The sequence below is a fragment of the Eretmochelys imbricata genome, chromosome 1 (genome assembly GCF_965152235.1).
Source record: "Eretmochelys imbricata isolate rEreImb1 chromosome 1, rEreImb1.hap1, whole genome shotgun sequence".
In the NCBI taxonomy this organism is placed as follows: domain Eukaryota; kingdom Metazoa; phylum Chordata; order Testudines; family Cheloniidae; genus Eretmochelys; species Eretmochelys imbricata.
In genome coordinates this window covers 5911442-5930306 of record NC_135572.1, presented here as the reverse complement: position 1 = coordinate 5930306, position 18865 = coordinate 5911442, and the positions used below count along the sequence as shown (strand labels likewise).

The window sequence follows — 18865 nt, the reverse complement described above, 5'->3', positions numbered from 1 at the left end:
TAACAAGGTCCGATGAGACCGGAGAGGTTTCGTTGAGATTTTCCATGCATCACGAGGTCCATAACTTGGGACAATACTGGGTCAATGCGAGTTGCCTTCTTTATCTGAGTAGCAGTGATGGGTGTATTCTCTACGTGTTCAAAGTAGAAGACTTCCTTTTGGGCAGTATCTTGATGTTTGACTGGCAAAGGTAACCTTGAGAGACCATCCACATTGCCGAGCAGAGTGGATTTCTGATATTTGATTTCATATGTGTGTGCTGAAAGTAACAATGCCCAATGTTGCATACAACTAGCAGCTAATGGAGGAATGCCTGGATAGGGTCCAAAAATTGACGTCAGAGGGCGATGGTCAGCAAGAAGAGTAAAGTTCCGCAAAAACAGGTACTGATGAAACTTCTGAATTCCAAAAATGATTCCCAATGCCTCACGTTCAATTTGGGCATAGTTAGTTTCTCCTTTGCTTAGAGTGCGTGAAGCAAAGGCAACAGGTCTCTCTTCTCCCGAAGGCATAATGTTTGACACGACTGCACCCACTCCATAAGGGGAGGCATCGCAGGCCAATTGTAGGGATAAGGATAGATCAAAGTGTGTTAGAACTTCAGAATTTAGCAATGCATTTTTAGCTTTTGTTAAATGCAACATCTCAGGCTTCAGTCCACTTCCAGGTCTCGTTCTGCCCAAGGAATTTACGAAGTGGTTTTAGCAGTGTGGCTAACTGTGAGATGAACTTTCCAAAATAGTTCAATAGTCCTAGAAACCAGCGCAGCTGGCTAACATTTTGAGGTGGGGGAACCTCCACAATAGCCTTAACTTTTGCAGGGGCCTTATGAAGACCCTCAGCATCAATGATGTGTCCCAAATATTCAGCAGAGGGCTGGAAGAATTCACACTTGTCTTTGCGGACTTGTAGGCCATACTCTTCCAGTCTTTGTAGGGTAGCCTCTAAATTCTTTAAGTGATCCTTTTCATTCCTTCCAGTGACCAGGATGTCATCCAGATAGCACTGAACTCCTGGCAAGCCACACAAGATCTGGTCCATAGCCCTGTGGAACAGGGTGGGAACAGACATTAAGGGTAGGCAACAGTATCGATAAAGCCCCTTATGAGTCACAATAGTCAACAGCTCTTGGGACCTTTCATCGATATGCATCTGTAAACACACTTGACTCAGATCAATCTTACTGAAGTTTTGTCACCCAGCCAAGCCCGCGAAGAGGTCATCGATGCGGGGAAACGGGTATTGCTCTGCACACAACACTGTGTTGACAATGACCTTATAATCACCACAAATCCGGAGGGAGCCATCTTTCTTCATGATTGGAATGATAGGAGTGGCCCATGGAGTATGGGTAACTGGTATTAGGACTCCATTGGTGACCAGGCACTCCAAATCCGCTTCAACTTTCGGCCTGATGGCATATGGCACAGTTCAGGCTCTCAGATATTTTGGTTGACTGTCAGGTTTCATGTTCAGTGTGACAGTGATTCCCTTCATACTTCCCAGATCCTCTCCAAAAACAGCAGCATGTTTCCTTAGTATAGCGGTCAGACCGGTTTCTTCTTTAGTCCTTTGGTGCACTTCTGCCCTGTTCAGCTGAATCTTCCCAAGCCAGGACCTACCCATTCAGGCTGGGTAACTACCTCTCACCAGAAACAGTGGCAATTTAGCAGCCTGTCCTTTGAGTTCCACCTTAACATCAATACTGCCCAACATGGGCACAGCTTCTCCCGTATACGTTTTCAGAACAGCTTTTGTTGCCTTAAATGGAAGATGCTGTAGCTTTTCTTTATACACAGCCTCAGAGACCAGTGAGAGGGCTGCCTCGGTGTCCAGTTCCTTGCGTATAGGTTTGCCATCCAACAACGGGGTTACCCAGTATTCATGTGAGCCCACTGCCAAAGACACTACGTGGAGTGGCTCTTCTTCTTGCGATGAGGTGTCACCTTGGTCATCCTGGATCTGCTCTAGGGTATACGGGTTCCCCTTTTAGGTCGGCCAGAGCACAGGCCTCTTTTTCTTTTGTTTACAGGCACACTCAATGTGTCCCTTTTTGCCATAGTGTCGACACACCAGGTCCTTACACCATCATTGTGATGCCTTGTGACCCGGCTCACCACAGTGGCAACATTCCTGACTCTGCACAGTTTTGTGGGAAGGTTCTTGTAACATTTTATGCACCCTAGAGCATGCACCGATGGATTGCGCCTCCTTTGTAGCCAGTTCCATGGAGACGGCAATATCCACAGCCTTCGGTAAGGGAAGCTGAGCCTCTGTCAATAGGCTCTTCCGTATAGTTTCACTCTGCAAACCACACAGTAACCTGTCACGCAGGGCATCATTTAACATCTCCTTAAATTCACGGTGTTTTGCTAGCCTTTTTAAAGTTGCTACAAATTGTACAACTGTTTCCTCTTCTTTTTGGCCTCTTTTGTGGAACCTCTATCCTTCAGGAATTACCAGTGGTTTGGAGGAAAAATGGGACCCCAGGATTTCTGCAATGTCACTGTAAGATTTGGTCTCAGGCTTAACAGGGTGTAATAAGCTGCATAGCAGGGAGTAGGTTTTAGCTCCCACAACACTTAAGAATATTGGCACCTTCTTCTCTGCTGTAATGTCATTTGCAAGAACAAAAAGATCAAAACGCTAAGTTTACACATGCCACTGCACTACATTCTCCTCCAAAGGTTCCAGTGGCCCTTTAAGTGTAGCCATGGTTTTAGTTTCATGTTTCACAGTCAGTGCCAACAAGCCAGCACAGTCAGTGCAAACAAGCCAGTTCTTACCCCCTTCCAACAGCTGAAAGATTTTGGTAGGTTTTTTTTGTTTGTTTGTTTGCTTGCCTTGACTTCTACTTCCTTCTGAGGCTGGGGCAGCACAGGGATCCCAGTCTCATCGCCACTTTGTTGTATCCTTGGGGGCAGCACTTTAGGAAGGAATCACTTGAGACGCAGAGAGCGGTGAGCCATGAAAGCAGCCATTTATTTTCCACACACTGAACTAACCAAACCAGCCCAAACTGGCTGGGCTATCCCCTAATAAGCTAACTCAGTTGCCATAGCAACAACAAGGTGCTATTAGCATGACAACCAAACACACAACAAGCCAGAAGAGTTGAAGGCAGCAGTGCTGAAGCAGAGCTGGGGAGCTGCAGCTGGAGCAGACCAGAACCGGGAGCTGGATCCGCACAAACCTGCTGCAGCAACAGGGAGCCACGGCTGAGCTAGAGTAGGGAGCTGCAGGGACAGAGCCAGGATAGTGGATGCCGGCAACTAGTAACAAGGTAGCCGATCACAATGAGCAGCTCAGGAGAGCAAGTTGGGGCCATGGACAGAGGGCCTAGCACAGGGAGATGTCACCAGACCGGAGGGCCTTGAAGACTGGACTCAGGAGAGAGGACGTCAATATGATGTAGGGCCAATTGCTGGGGAGAAGGGTCCTGCCACTTAGAGCCTGAGGGTGTGTGGCCACTGCAAAAGCCAGTGTCTGACTTGGCAGTATCACCACAGCACAACTAGAGGCTGGCAGGGGGCCTGGGATGTGTGAGGAACACAAAGAGAACAGTTCTTAGGTCCCAGACATGGCTATTTGTCAGCACGGGGTTCCTTGTTTCCTTGAACTTTCCCATTTATCCTTAATTTTCTTTCCGGTTTCAGAGTAGCAGCCCTGTTAGTCTGTACTCGCAAAAAGAAGAGGAGGATTTGTGGCACCTTAGAGACTAACCAATTTATTTGAGCATAAGCTTTCGTGAGCTACAGCTCACTTCATCGGATGCATTTAGTGGAAAATACAGTGAGGAAATTTATATACACATAGAACATTAAGGAAAAAAAACAAACAAACCTGTAAGGAGAGTGATCACTTAAGATGAGCTATTACCAGCAGGGCGGAGGGGGAGGGGGATTTGTGTCCATTTATTCTTTTACGTAGAGACTGTGCAGGCATATCACATTGGTAGATGTGTAGATGTCCACACTATCAGAGGCTCGTTCACCTGCACATCCACCAATGTGATATATGCCATCATGTTCCAGCAATGCCCCTCTGCCATGTACATTGGTCAAACTGGACAGTCTCTAAAAGAATAAATGGACACAAATCAGATGTCAAGAATTATAACAATCATAAACCAATCAGAGAACACTTCAATCTCTCTGGTCATGCGATTACAGACATGAAAGTTCCTATATTACAACAACAACAACAAAAACCTTCAAAAACAGACTCCAACGAGAGACTGCTGAATTGGAATTAATTTGCAAACTGGATACAATTAACTTAGGCTTGAATAGAGACTCGGAATGGATGGGTCATTACACAAAGTAAAACTATTTCCCCATGTTTATTTCCCCCACCCCCGCCCACTGTTCCTCAGATGTTATTGTTAACTGCTGGAAAGTTTTCACGCCCCTCCCCCCCGACCCCCACCCTTCTCTCCTGCTGGTAATAGCTCATCTTAAATGATTACTCTCCTTACAGGTTTTTTTTTTCCTTCATGTTCTGTGTGTATATAAATTTCCTCACTGTATTTTCCACTAAATGCATCCGATGAAGTGAGCTGTAGCTCACAAAAGCTTATGCTCAAATAAACTGCTTAGTCTCTAAGGTGCCACAAGTACTCCTCTCCAATTTTCTTTCAGTCGCTGTTTAACACATTCTAGTTGGTTTGAAGTTAATGCAGTGATCAGTGGGTCAAAGAAGTGTCCGGTGTGAAGAGAGTATCCCAGAGTGGGGACACCCTAGCCCCTGTCCTAAGTGACCACAATGAGACTGGGGGTTCAGCCTTCCAGGAATCTTTGACTCAGCCATATCGCCATTACGAGGACTCTTCCACACAGGAGAGTGGAAGGGGAGTCCTTGAGGTCAGGCAGGCCTCTGGGAAAAGGGAGTGGGAGTAGGGACTTGGACTCTTTCACTACCAGTTCCCTTTGGGTGACGCAAAAGCCAGGAAAGATCCCAACAATAGTTCCCCACTTACATTAGGGAACTGTTAGAAAATGATAGGTTGGATTTATAGTGACATATAAACAGATGTGTAATTGGTGAAATCTTTCAAGAATTGATAAAAGCCAAAATGTCTAACTTTGGGGAGAACATAAGAACATAAGAATGGCCGTACTGGGTCAGACCAAAGGTCCATCCAGCCCAGTATCTTGTCTACTGACAGTGGCCAATGCCAGGTGCAACGGAGTGTGTGAACCTAACAGGTAATGATCAAATGATCTCTGTTCTGCCATCCATCTCCAGTCTGACAAACAAAGACTAGGGACACCATTCCTTACCCATCCTGGCTAATAGCCATGAATGGACTTAACCTCCATGAATTTATCCAGTTCTCTTCTAAACCCTGTTAGAGTCCTAGCCTTCACAACCTCCTCCTACAAGGAGTTCCACAGGTTGAATGTGTGCTGAGTGAAGAAGAACTTCCTTTTCTTGGTTTTAAACCTGTTGCCCATTAATTTCATTTGGTGGACCCTAGTTTTTCTATTATGGGAACAAGTAAATAACTTTTCCTTATTCACTGTCTCCACACCACTCATGATTTTATATACCTCTATCATATCCCCCCTTAGTCTCATAGATTCATAGATATTAAGGTCAGAAGGGACCATTATTATATTAAGGTCAGAAGGGACCATTATAAGGTCAGAAGGGACTAGTTTGAGCTCCTCCACAACGCAGGCCACAGAATCTCACCCACCCACTCCTGCAATAAACCTCTCATCTATGTCTGAGCTATTGAAGTCCTCAAATCATGGATTAAAGACTTCAAGTGCAGAGAATCCTCCAGCAAGTGACCCGTGCCCCATGCTACAGAGGAAGGAGAAAAACCCCCAGGGCCTCTTCCAATCTGCTCTGGAGGAAAATTCCTTCCCGACCCCAAATATGGTGATCAGCTGAACCCAGAGCATGTGGGCAAGATTCACTAACCAGACACCCAGGAAAGAATTCTCTGTAGTAACTCAGATCCCACCCAATCTAACATCCCATCACAGGCCATTGGGCCTATTTACCAAAGATCAATTAATTGCCAAAATCATGTTATTGCAACATACCATCTCCTCCGTAAACGTATCGAGCTTAATCTTGAAGCCAGATACGTCTTTTGCCCCCACTGCTTCCCTTGGAAGGCTGTTCCAGAACTTCACTTCTTTGATGGTTAGAAACCTTCGTCCAATTTCAAGTCTAAACTTCTCCTCTTTTCCAACCTGAAAAGTCCTAGCCTCTTTAATCTCTTCTCATATGGGAGCTGTTCCAAACCCCTAATCCTTTTAGTTACCCTTCTCTGAACCTTTTCTAATGCCAGTATATCCTTTTTGAGTTGAGGAGACCACATCTGTATGCAGTATTGAAGATGTGGGCACACCATGGATTTATATAAGGCAATAAAATATTCTCCGTCTTATTCTTTCTCCCTTTTTTAATGATTCCTAACATCCTGTTAGCTGATGTTATGAAGATGGCTCAGTTTTGGGACTCTCTCTAACGTCCTCAGCCATGAAGACTGAAGGAAAGAATTCATTTAGTTTCTCCATAATGACTTTATCATCTTTAAAAGCTCCTTTTGTATCTCAATTGTCATGGGGTCCCACTGGTTGTTTAAGAGGCTTCCTGCTTCTGATGTACTTAAAAACATTTTGTTCTTAACTTTTAAGTTTTTGGCTAGCTGTTCTTCAACTCCTTTTTGGCTTTTCTTATTACATTTTTACACTTAATTTGGCAGTGTTTATGGTCCTTTCTATATACCTCACTAGGATTTGACTTCCACTTTTTAAAAGATGCCTTTTCATATTTCACTGTTTGTTTTACATGGTTCTTAAGCTCTTTTTTAGTTCTTTTATTGTGTTTTTTCATTAGGGGTAATTTAATTGTGGAAGTCTTGTTTACTCCTTCACATTACACAAGAACCAGGGATGACTGAAGGAAATTAATAGGCTGCAGGCTAAGATATTCAGGGATTCAACCCCATGATCTGGGAATCCCTGGCATCTGATTGCCTATGCTTGGACTGGAGAACAGGAGATGGATCCCTCAAGAACAGCCTGTTCTGTTCTTTCAGTGTGAAGATTGGTATTGGTCACTGTGAGAAGACAGGATACTGGACTAGATGGACCATTGGTCTGACCAGCATGGCTGTTTTTATGTTCTTATCTTAGTCTTCTTTTTCTTCTCTGGGTTGTGCTCCTTGTAGTCAATGGGGCCCACATGCCTCACTACATCAAAGAGTCCCTGCCAATGAACCAATCATCTGAAGAGCAAGCTTGGTTGTAACCATAACACACAATCACCCAGTCGGAACACTCACAGCTAGACCCCTTTATTATCGGCCTTCTCTTGTACCTGCTGTGCATTTAGCAAAATTCTTCGAGCAAACACTCACAAAGTCTCGAGGCAATTTCTTAATTGAAGAATTTATTGGTCTATGTTCATTACCTGAGGACTTCCAAGACAGCAGTTCAAAGGGCGAAAACTTGAAGCCTTGAGGCACCTCCCTGATTGGTTAAAGGAGGTTGAGGAGGAGTTGATCGTAATGTTCGGAATCTGAGGCTACAGAATTCAATAATGTCTCCAGAACAGTTCCTTGAAATCACTCTACCAACCCATCGGTTTGGAGATGGTAGATCAACATTCTTAATGTCTTTACCCTCAGTAGTCCTTGATCTCTAAGGATTTATTGGGGTATTACCACCCAGAAAAGGGCTTTCATAAGGTAATTCACTCGTTTTGCTCATACTCAGGGTGATGGGATTCTGCCTAGGGGGAAATAAACCTCTCCGGATGCCTTTGTCATCGAACCATGCCTGCGGTCTTTCTTTCTGAATAACATCAAGGTCTACTGAATTAGTAGGTTGCCTCACCTCCCAACACTGATAATATTGGAGCTCCAAGGAGAGAAGCACTGAACAGTGTTACAGAGGCAACAACATTCCAGGTCTTAACAATTCCGGATGACACTCTGAGTCCAGGGATGAACAATTCTACTGTCTGGGGCAAGTCAGTGATTGTTTTGCCTCCTGCACAAAGTATTGTCACTGTCTCAGTCACTAGGGTTCCACCACTTCTCCATTCACCACGGAGAGTTGTTCATAGACATGGCTAAGGATAAGATTAAGTCATAGAAGTCACAGATTCTGTGACTTTCGGAGACCTCTGTGACATTTACCATTTCAGCCCTGGGGCAGCGGGTGGAGGCTCCTGAGCTCTCAGTTGCCACGTGTGGCCAAGGAACCAGCAGCTTTCAGCCACCTCTGGCGGTGGGGGTATGTGGCCCTCCAAGTGGCTCTTGGCCGTGTGGGGACCCAGATCTCTGAGCTGCCACTGGCAGTGGGAGCCGTGGAGCTCTCTCACATGGGCTGCAGCAGGGGCTCTGGACCTCTGAGGTGCTGGGGCTGCAGTGGGGGTTACAGAGCTGTTATCTGCAGTGGCAGTAAGTGCTGGACCCTCACCCGTCCTGAAGTGCAGCTCAGGCTCTCATACTCCTGATGAGGCTTTAATCTTCCCCATTTCAGTCTCCCCCGCAGACCCTCGTGACCTGTTGGTGACTTTTACTAAAACTATCTGTGACAAAAAACCTTAGTCATGACTATTCAACTGGTCTGCCCCTCTTCCTGAAAAAAATTGTGTTGTGGGCCAGGATATCCCTCCCCGGGTGAATAGCATTCTGGATGCTGTCGAGGGTTGTGGTGAATGCAGGCCCATGGACCGATTCAGGCAGTCCGATTCAAAACATAGAGAATCCCTCTAGGCAAAACCTTAAGTTACAAAAAGATACAGAAAACAGGAATATACTTGTCCTCCAGGACAGTGAATTTCCAAGCCAAAACAAAGAAATCCAAAAGCATTTTCTAGCTAGATTTCTTACTAACTGTACAGGAGTTGAAGGGCTTGCATCCTTGATCTGTTCCCAGCAACGGTATTACACAGACAGACAAAGGCTTTTCCCCCCTCCAGATTTGAAAGTACCTTGTCCCTCATTGGTCATTTTGGGTCAGGTGTCAGCGAGGTTACCTTAGCTTCTTAACCCTTTTCTGGTGAAAGGATTTTCCTTCTGCTAGGAGTACAACTCGTAAGAACTGCATAGTCAAGGAAGGCTGACTTTTTTTACAGATTGTTTGTGAGCATACTCTTCCTCCATGCCAGGGGTAACTGGGGAACCATGGCGCTCACAGAACTTCTGGTCTTCCTCCCAAACTGCATCCCACTTAGTGCTGGTTCACATACTCTCTGACAATTTGACAGTTCCCTGATGGACACTGCAGGCCTGAGGAGATATCGTCTCTTGTGTCTGCAGAACTTTGCGTGAACTTTGTGTCTGCAGAACTTCTGCAGGTGTATTTGACTACTTTGTCACGAAGCTCTTTCGTTTTGACCCCATAAATGATAGGGTTGAGCATGGGAGGGATGAGGAGATAGAGGTCAGCTAAGATGATATGAACATAGGGTGCGATGCCTTGACCAAAGTGGTGTGTAAGAATGGAGAAGAAGGTAGGGGTATAATATGTCAGCATCACCCAGATGTGGGCTGTGCAAGTGTTAAGGGCTTTCTGGTGGGCTTTATGAGAGGAGATTCTGAGGACGGCCCTGATGATCAGACCATACGACAGGGCAATGAAAGTCAGGTCAAACCCATTGATTACAAACATTAGCACAAAACCATATATCCTGCTGACTCTGATGTCCCCACACACCATCTTCACCATAGCTATGTGCTCGCATTGTGTGTGGGGGATAATGCGGTTGGCACAGAATGTCTGCTGACTCAGGAGCAGGGGCAGGGGCAGAATGAAGAGAACAGCTCTTATGAAACCTACAAGCCCTAGCTTAGCTATTTGTGCATTGCTGAGGATGGTGGCATATCTCAGAGGGTTACATATGGCAACGTAGCGATCGAAGGCCATTGTCACGAGGGTGGATGAGTGCATCACAGAAATCGTGTGGAGGAAGAACATCTGGGTGAGGCAGCCAGCCACAGTAATGCCTTTCAAATTGAACCAAAATATGCCCAGTGCCTTTGGCACAACAAAGGTAGGTGTGGCAATGTCTGTAAGTGCCAGCATGCAGAGCAGGAGGTACATCGGCTTCTGCAGAGTCTGTTCCTTACCTACAACAGACAGAAGCGTGACATTTCCCAACAGGCTGATAATGTAGAAAGTAAAGAAAGGAATGGAAATCCAGATGTGGGCAGCCTCCAGGCCAGGGATGCCCGTTAGGATGAAAGTTGAAGTGTCAGAGTGGGTGAAGTTGAAAGGCGCCATGAAGCAGTTGATGCATCGATATGACTCAGAAATGCTCAAGGTGCCTGTAAAGGGAGAAAGGCACAGCAAGGGGGTTATTATTTGTAACAAATAATGTGGTAAATATAGTTATGAACATTCTCATATGTTCATTATGAGACCAGTTATGTGGCCTGGTCACATGGCCTTTTAGAGTCATAGCATCCACTACATATAGTCTGTCTGAAGCATTCTCAGGGAGGCTCACCAGGTGGGAGATAAGTTTCTCTAAAGGCCTATTGTTTCCCCCAAAGTCTCATTGCCCTGAATAGGCCCTTCCCAACCATCTATCTAGACTGACATCAAGTTCCCTAGTGGGCGTTACTCACTTGTAACTACATTTGAAATACAGGGAAGTCATCAAAATTCAGAACTTTTGACCAAAATCATCAATACATACAAATAGGATCACCATATTCAGAAAGTCATAACTTTTCCAATAACATCTTACATGACCCATCTTGCATAAACTGTATCGTAATTATGCTATAATCATATAATCATATCATCATATCACAATGAACAATATGGGGTACATTGTTACAAAAATATCAAATGTTATTTCTACCAGTGAAATGCCTGAAGTTACAGAACAACAACAAATGGAAACAAAACTGGGTAAAACTTGTGACACCCAGATTGTAGTTCTGTGGCTTGCCATGGGAAAGAGACCCTGGAACTCCCCAAACACACTCTGTACCATGAAAGGTCCCAAAGTTGGCCTTGGACCAACAATCACAAAGAAAAAAATAATTTCAACAGCACTGCCCACCTGTCCACCTACATGCTGCTTTGCAACCCTGTGATGTTCCCCTCTGGTGTTATCTGGACTGGTGATCTGGTTGGTCACCCCAGTCCTTAGCTTTGGTAGCCAGCCTTACCCTGCTCAGCTGTGAGAACCCCACTCCTGGGCTGTTCACGCTCAGTCTTTGACATGTAAACTGCTCTTTGGATTATGCAACCGAATGACACTAGCCAATATCTCCTTTCCCAGACACAACCTTACTCTTGCAGTGTGCAGGTGTGCCCGCAGGGCACTCCAAGCTTATGTGAGTTTGTCAGTTTAAGAAAGAAATGGAAATGCCCCAGGCTTGTTATCCCAAGGGGAGTCTCTTACACGCTTCAAACCAAACACACTGCTTCAGGTAGAATAAACAACAAATGTATTAAGTACAAAGATAGAATTTAAGTGATATTCAGTGATAGGCAAAAAGTCAGAGTGGTTACCAAAAGAAAAGGAAATGTAAGCACACTGTCTAAACTCTCAATCCTATCAGACTGGGCAACATCTAGATTAAGGATTTTTCTCACCCCACTGAATATTGCAGTCCTTAATATACAAGTTTCCTGTGTAAACCTGGGCCAATCTCCCCTGTTGGAGTCTTGTCTTCTTCTCAGTGGGGGCAGGAGAAGGGCCCAGTATGTGTCCGCTCTGTCTGTTTTATCGCCTCAATCCATGTGCTTGGGGGGCACAAGTCCAGGCATGTCTGGGGGGCATTGCTGAGTCTCTCCAAGCAAGGTTGAGCAATTCCCTCTGTGGAGCTTCGTGCACGTGAGTCATTGCATTGGAGCTCCCTTGCTGGACAAGGGCTCTTGATGGGTTGTTTGACACCCTGCCTGGGGATTGGTCACTTTCCTTGCTGTTGCCTCTGGAGAGCTAATATCTGACTTATTCCCCAATTTACAGCATGTTTTAGTGACCACCATACAACACCATAATCATGACTCCATATTCATTAATGATACACATGTATGGATAGAGGCATGATTTCAACAGATCATAACCTTTCCCTGATACCTTACAAGGCATGTTTTCTATGTAAAATCATGTTTATATGAAAATGAGGACTATGGCGGTTACAGTATGCTCCCCGGTGATAGAGAATGTCTCACCTCCCCCCTTGGTTTGCTACAAGAGGGTTAGCCACCGACTAGCTCAAAGGCAGGGTGTGTTATCGCTCTCTTGGCACCCAGCCTTCAAGGCCATGAGGCGGTGTCATAAATATAAAGGGAAGGGGAAAACTCCTCTCACCTGTAAAGGGTTAAGAAGCTAAAGGTAACCTCGCTGGCACCTGACCAAAATGACCAATGAGGAGACAAGATACTTTCAAAAGCTGGGAGGAGGGAGAGGAACAAAGGGTCTCAGTCTGTCTATATGCTGGGTCTTTGCCAGGGATAGACCAGGAATGGAGTCTTAGAACTTAGTAAGTAATCTAGCTAGGTACGTATTAGATTATGATTTCTTTAAATGGCTGAGAAAAGAATTGTGCTGAATAGAATAACTATTCCTGTCTGTGTATCTTTTTTGTAACTTAAGGTTTTGCCTAGAGGGGTTCTCTATGTTTTGAATCTAATTACCCTGTAAGGTATCTACCATCCTGATTTTACAGAGGTGATTTCTTTACTTCTATTTACTTCTATTTTTATTAAAAGTCTTCTTGTAAGAAAACTGAATATTTTTTCATTGTTCTCAGATCCAAGGGTTTGGGTCTGTGGTCACCTATACAAATTGGTGAGGCTTTTTAACCAACATTTCCCTGAAAGGGGGGGTGCAAGTGTTGGGAGGATTGCTCATTGTTCTTAAGATCCAAGGGTCTGGGTCTGTAGTCACCTTGGCAAATTGGTGAGGCTTTTTACCAAACCTTGTCCAGGAAGTGGGGTGCAAGGTTTTGGGAAGTATTTTGGGGGGAAAGACATTTCCAAACAGCTCTTCTCCAGTAACCAGTATTTGTTTGGTTGTGGTAGCAGCCAATCCAAGGACAAAGGGTGGAATATTTTGTACCTTGGGGAAGTTTTGACCTAAGCTGGTAAAGATAAGCTTAGGAGGTTTTTCATGCAGGTCCCCACATCTGTACCCTAGCGTTCAGAGTGGGGAAGGAACCTTGACAGGTGGTGTGCCTCAGTTTCCCCATTCAGACACTGCAAACCAGGTTTCTATGCTATGATCAGATTTAAATCTGTTTGCAGCTATTAACTATGAACTAGACTTACCATAAGGTTTAACATCAGTCATCAAATTCTTATCCCAAAACTTTACATTCATACCTTTTTTTTAATCACAGATAGGTGTTTACATGGATTTTTATGCTACCACGCCGTCTGTTCAGATACTGCAGTGTGAGGTTGGTTTGTTCCTTACCCATGGTGTCCTTTGACTCTCTCCCATGTAATCAGTCAATGGCTTGTCTTTCCCTCCAGTGTTCCCGTCTGTGTGGGCTATTAATTTAATTGTGTCTCTGGAATTTTGGTGCCTCAGGGTCTGGGAAGATAGTTTTTCAGGGGGATCCTGCACATTGGCTGGCTCTTTGCCACCTTTCCCTAGAGGATGGTGATCTGAGCTCCCTGGGCTGGCTGTGTTTACCCTTTGATCAGACACAACTTTTTCCCAGCAGCTTTCCCACGACTCACTAGCATGGGGGAAGACGCCCCCTTCTCTGTCAGTTGGGGCATTTGTATTCTCACAAACTACCACCTGGCAACTTCCTGGTCTCAATTCTTCCGTTATCACAGGCATTGGAGCTGCAACTAGATGTAAAGAGACACAGATATTTTCCAAAAAAAAAGTATCAGAAATAGCGTCCTGAAAAACTGGGACCTGGATTGGGGTACCCTCCGTCACCCCTTCTTCTGTCTCTGAGAAGTAAGCTGTGGGACTGCTCCCCTCCAGGAAGCCAGTTACACAGTTCTCTCTCAAAACCTGGGTCACCGGCTGTCAGGGTTCCCTCCCCACCCTGAGCTCTGGGGTACAGATGTGGGGTCCCGCATGAAACACCCCCTAAGCGTATTTCTACCAGCATAGGTGAAAAATTCCCCAAAGGCACAAATCATTTCCTTGTCCTTGGATGGTATTGCGACCACCACCAAGTGATTTAGACAAAAATCCAGGAAAAAAGGGCCACTTTGAGCCCTTGTTTCCCCAAAATATTCCCCAGAAACCCCTTCACCCCTTTCCTGGGGAGGCTTGAGAAAAATATACTAGCCAATTGGTTACAAAGTGAGCACAGAGCAAACCCCTGGCTTTTTAGGACCCTGAAAATCAATCAGGTTCTGAAAAGGAGAACTTTTTTTTTTTTTTTAAGTAAAAGAATCACACCTGGAAAATCAGGATGGAAGGTAACTTTACAGAGTAAATAAAAAAGTAAAACACAGAGGATTTCCGACTGGGCTCAGCTTCAAAGTTACAAAAAACAAGAATAAAACTCCCTCTTAGCATATGGAAAATTCACAATCTAAAAAAAAAAAGATAACAAAGGTATTTCCCTGCCTTTACTTACAATTTCTGTAATTGTAATGTATCATTTCAGGTATCTTTTCAGGAGATGATTTACCAGCTTGGTCTCTGTCTCTCTCTGTGTCCAGAGAGGGGACACACAAAGAGAGCACAGATAAAAACTCTTCCCCCCACTCCAGATTTGAAAGTATCTTCTTCCCTTATTGGTCCAGTTGGCCAGGTGCCAACCAGGTTATCTGACCTTCTTAACCCCTTACAGGTAAAGGGACTCTGTACCTCTGGACAGGAGGGATTTTATGTTACCGCATACATCAAGGTTGTGACCCTTCCCTTTATATTTATGACACAGTCTGTGTACCTGGGTTCCCAGATGCTGATGCAGCCTTCCTTCTAGTGTCCTCGGCATTATGCCCCAAGTGACGAGTGGGGAGACATTCCTCTACCCCCACTATTCCTTCCCCAGTTTCCTCCTCTGGGCCCCCTCCTAAGACACATTTCTGTGTGCTCCATAGGAAGTGATCTTTCTTTTGTTCAGCTGCAAAACTCTGCCAGTTAACAGCTGAGACAGTTTCCTTACTCACTGACAACATCTCCCCTGCCTCTGTGCCTGAGGGCATGTTGCCTAGTCTCAGCCCCCTCCCATACTTGGAAGCATCCTGCTTCCCTGTGTTACAGAGTGACAGGCATCCTCACTCACCTAAGTGGTTTCTGAGATTCCCTGCCCCTTCTCTAGGCTCTCCTCTGGGACACATTTCTCTATGCTCCCTAGAGTTTGTCTCTGGTTCAGCTGTGACCTGCTGGAAGCTAACAACCTGGACAGTTCTCTTCCTGGAAGGTATTACACCCCATCCCTTCCTGATGTGATGTTTCCTCCAGCTTGAGTGCAGGAGTTGTTCTAAACCACCCTCCCGCCTGGAAGCATGTGGCTTCCCCCTGTTGCAGAAGAATCAAGGAGACTCTCTCCCATTCTATCAGCAGTTCCTGAGAACTTACCCTTTCCTTCACTGGTCCCAGGATAAAACTCACTCCTGCGGCAGGCAAATACGTTAAGCTGAGCTGCACAGAAAAAACATGAGCACGGAGCAGGTCGACGAAGAGGTGTTCCATTACTCCACAGTCCAAACACTTTCCAGACCTTCCCACACCACAAGGATTTTACCTAGTGGTAAAAACTGAAGTCCAGTTGGTGTTTTCACCCTCTCACTTTCTCTCTCTCTCTTTTTCGCTCTTTTTCTTCCATAGCCCTGCTGTGTGCAGCTTCCTCCCTGGCTGCCTCTTCCTCCATAGCCCCTTGGTGTGCAGCCTCCTCTTTTTGACCTCATTGCTGTCTGCCACGTTTGAAACTTGTCATAGTTTCCCTTCTCTGCTGCTTCCAGTTTTGCCAGCTCTAGTTTTGTAGCTCCAGCGTTGGTAGTTATTTTTTTGCTTTCTTGTGCTTAATTCCCTCATTGAACTTAAACAAACAGAAAATGACATAACAGTGCCTCCTCCTGACTGTCCTTAGCCACTGCACCTTCTCACAGGATGAAGGATGGTCCAGATGAGGACGGTGTCAGAGACAACCTGCTACAGTGTGGTCCACTTTACATTCCAGGCTGAGACACCTCCCGGACGCAGGAGGGCTCATGATGCCTCTTTGGGCTGTGCATTGGGGAGGACGTCCATTCCCCATTTTGCGGAATTTCAGGACTCTGAGTCACTCTGATCTGGATACTGCATGCCACAGAATATCAGGGTTGGAAGGGACCTTAGGAGGTCATCACAGTGTCCCGCTGTCCCACCCCCAGCCCCCCACACACTGTGTGTTTCTCGACTTCCCCCAATAACATTTGCAACACCACCTCTAAGCCAGAAACCTGCTTTTAATTTTACTGCTTTTTGTGTTTCTCATCCTCTCCAGAAACAGAGATGCGGGGGCTCAGAGGGAGCGGACTCCTTTCCCCCCTTGAAAAAAATGTTATCCTATTTGTTTTGAAGGTTTAAGCCTGTGAGTTTGAGATATCAGCAACTTTTCTGTCAGTTCTTCTTGGGTCCTAAGAAGCTCACCCATCCTTAGAGGCCACAGGAGAGCTCCACATGAAGTCACTGGAGACTCAGTGCTGATTTAAATCAGGGCATTTATTTAAGTCACTACATGTGGATTTAGGGGGAACTCCTGGATCTGTTGGTAATTTGGCCTTTGATCTCAAAGGGGACCAGATTCACCCTGAGTGTTTAACTTTTGGCTCCCGGCTGTGAAAATCACGGCTTTGGGTCCTGCTGCAGAAAGTGCGATTCTGTTAGGGTGCTGAAAGAGTCTGAAGGAAACCCTTCATGTTTCCTGAAACCCTTCATGTTTCCATTCAGTTCATGGGGTGCTCTGAGACCGGGAATGAAAGTTGGGAATTTCAAAACACAGGGGCCCTGATTTTGCTCTCAGAGAGGACAGTGTCAATCTGGAGTGACCCAGTGAAGACAGAATGTGAAAGCAGAATATAGCCAGTGTGTGGCCCATTCTCGTTGTGAACTCTCTGGTTCACAGGTACCCACTGCAGAGGCTTTGGCTGCATTTCCTAACAGGGCAGTGACATTGCTGAACTGGAAAACTTGGGCAAACCAGAGGAAAAACCACACAGCACAAAAAAAAAAAAAAAAAAAAAAAAGGGAAGTTACTGAGACAGATAGAAGGAAACAGTAAGAGAAAAGGAACTAGATTTAAAACACAATATTTGTCTAAACTCTTTCCAATACATTTATAGTTCCAATTTGACCAGGTAAATCCCTTGGTGTTTCCGAGAGTACTAAAAACTCAGCACTAACCTTAATGCAGAAACAGGCAAGTCACCGCAACCCTGCTCAGCAGAGAAAGGAAATCTCCTTATGGCTACTGCAAGGCAGAGGCTTGAGAATCAGTGTGTGAATGTCACATGGCTGACACTTCACATGCTGCACAGCGACCTTTATGATCCCCCTGAACACTCCCCACGAACTGTCAGGTTGCCCAGGACTCCCATAGAATTCCCTGGACTCTGTGAGCAGTGGGAAAAGCAGAAAATAGACCGTAGAGAACTTCAGCCTAAGAGCCCCCCTGGGAGTGAAGAAATGATCTGCCAATAACAGGGGCTCAGATTTACAGAGCAAAATGCAGTTTGCGAACGGTTCAGTGCAGCACATGGTGATAGATTTCTTTCCTGTGTGTCGTGCACTTCCACCTGCACTCACTGGGAACGCTGCCACAAGATTGGGGGCCAAAAACACATTTCACTTGATGGTAGCATTGTACCGCTGCACACCACCCATGCAGCTGTAATAGCCATTCCATTCGCCTCTGAAAAATCAGTGCCACCCTGTCGCAGGCAAATTACATGATCCTGAATTAATGCAAGCTGAAATGCGTGTAAAAGTCTTTCTTCTCATAGGATTCTGACATCAATGGTATTTGCCAGTGGCCCTTGGGAGGTGCTAACTTGTTTTATGTCTGACAGCTACCAACAGTTTTAATGGTTAATCTACTCTCTGCATCAGGGAGGCATCACATTTCACTTCTTTGTTGACCTTTCACAGATTGGTGCAGAAATGGGTTATGAAATCCTGGGTCAGAGCTAGTCCAACGGGACTGCTCCACTGACTGCGTGATTCCTTCCTCTCTTCCCGTGCTAAAATGACTCTGCTTCGGTGAGAGGATGGGTGAGAACATGGTGCTACAGGAATCAAAGAACTGCTACATGTGGCTCTCCTGTTTGGGCTACTGTCCCTAGCCCCATACTTGCGTCATAGATGCCTTGCGGCCAAATTTGGGGTCCAGAGGGTGTAAGATGGATGGGTTGTCACCCCTGGGGTGCAGTCTGGGAGCCATGAGAACTGCTGCACCCCCTAACCACGGAACTGGGCTGGCCCTGTTTCACACTGCTTTGCTGGAGATTCAGTCTCTCCAGGCCCTGTGATCACCAACCCTAGAGCAGATGGTGCCACGCACTGAAACAGAGCTACCTGAGAGTTTAGCGATCCTCCTAAGTGTAAACAGCAGACCCCAGCCGATTTCTCCGTTTTGTTTCCAATTTTTCTTGAAAGTGATATACATAACTTCAGACATTTCACTGGTGGAAAGAACCACCGATCTTTGCACCTCAGCTGCTTCAATCTCCCACCATATCCTGGACCCGCTGTCTGAACTCTCCTTCCCCATCCCAGGCTGCCTTGCTTCCAACATCATGCTGATTGCCAGTGTCTTCTCCATACACCTCAGTCACCTGTGGATTCCACAACCTCCGAGCTGCCCCACGCGCCCCACAACTCTTCTTCTGCAGGGGGTGAGATGACTCCCATCAAACCGGCTCCCTTGGCAGGGAGGAGTGACACACTGGTCAGAAATCTACACACA

At 45.7% G+C, this 18865-nt stretch overlaps 1 protein-coding gene across 1 annotated transcript; it reads right to left on the bottom strand.

Annotated features, from left to right (window-relative positions):
- Window positions 1–9203: 9203 nt before the first annotated feature.
- Window positions 9204–13767, bottom strand: LOC144278722 (olfactory receptor 52P1-like). Its single transcript, XM_077840052.1, has 3 exons — window positions 13654–13767; window position 13130; window positions 9204–10300 (listed from the first exon to the last, which is right to left on the bottom strand). The coding sequence occupies exon 3, from the start codon at window positions 10254–10256 to the stop codon at window positions 9204–9206; it is 1053 nt and encodes a 350-aa protein (XP_077696178.1). The 5' UTR covers window positions 10257–10300; window position 13130; window positions 13654–13767.
- Window positions 13768–18865: the final 5098 nt, after the last annotated feature.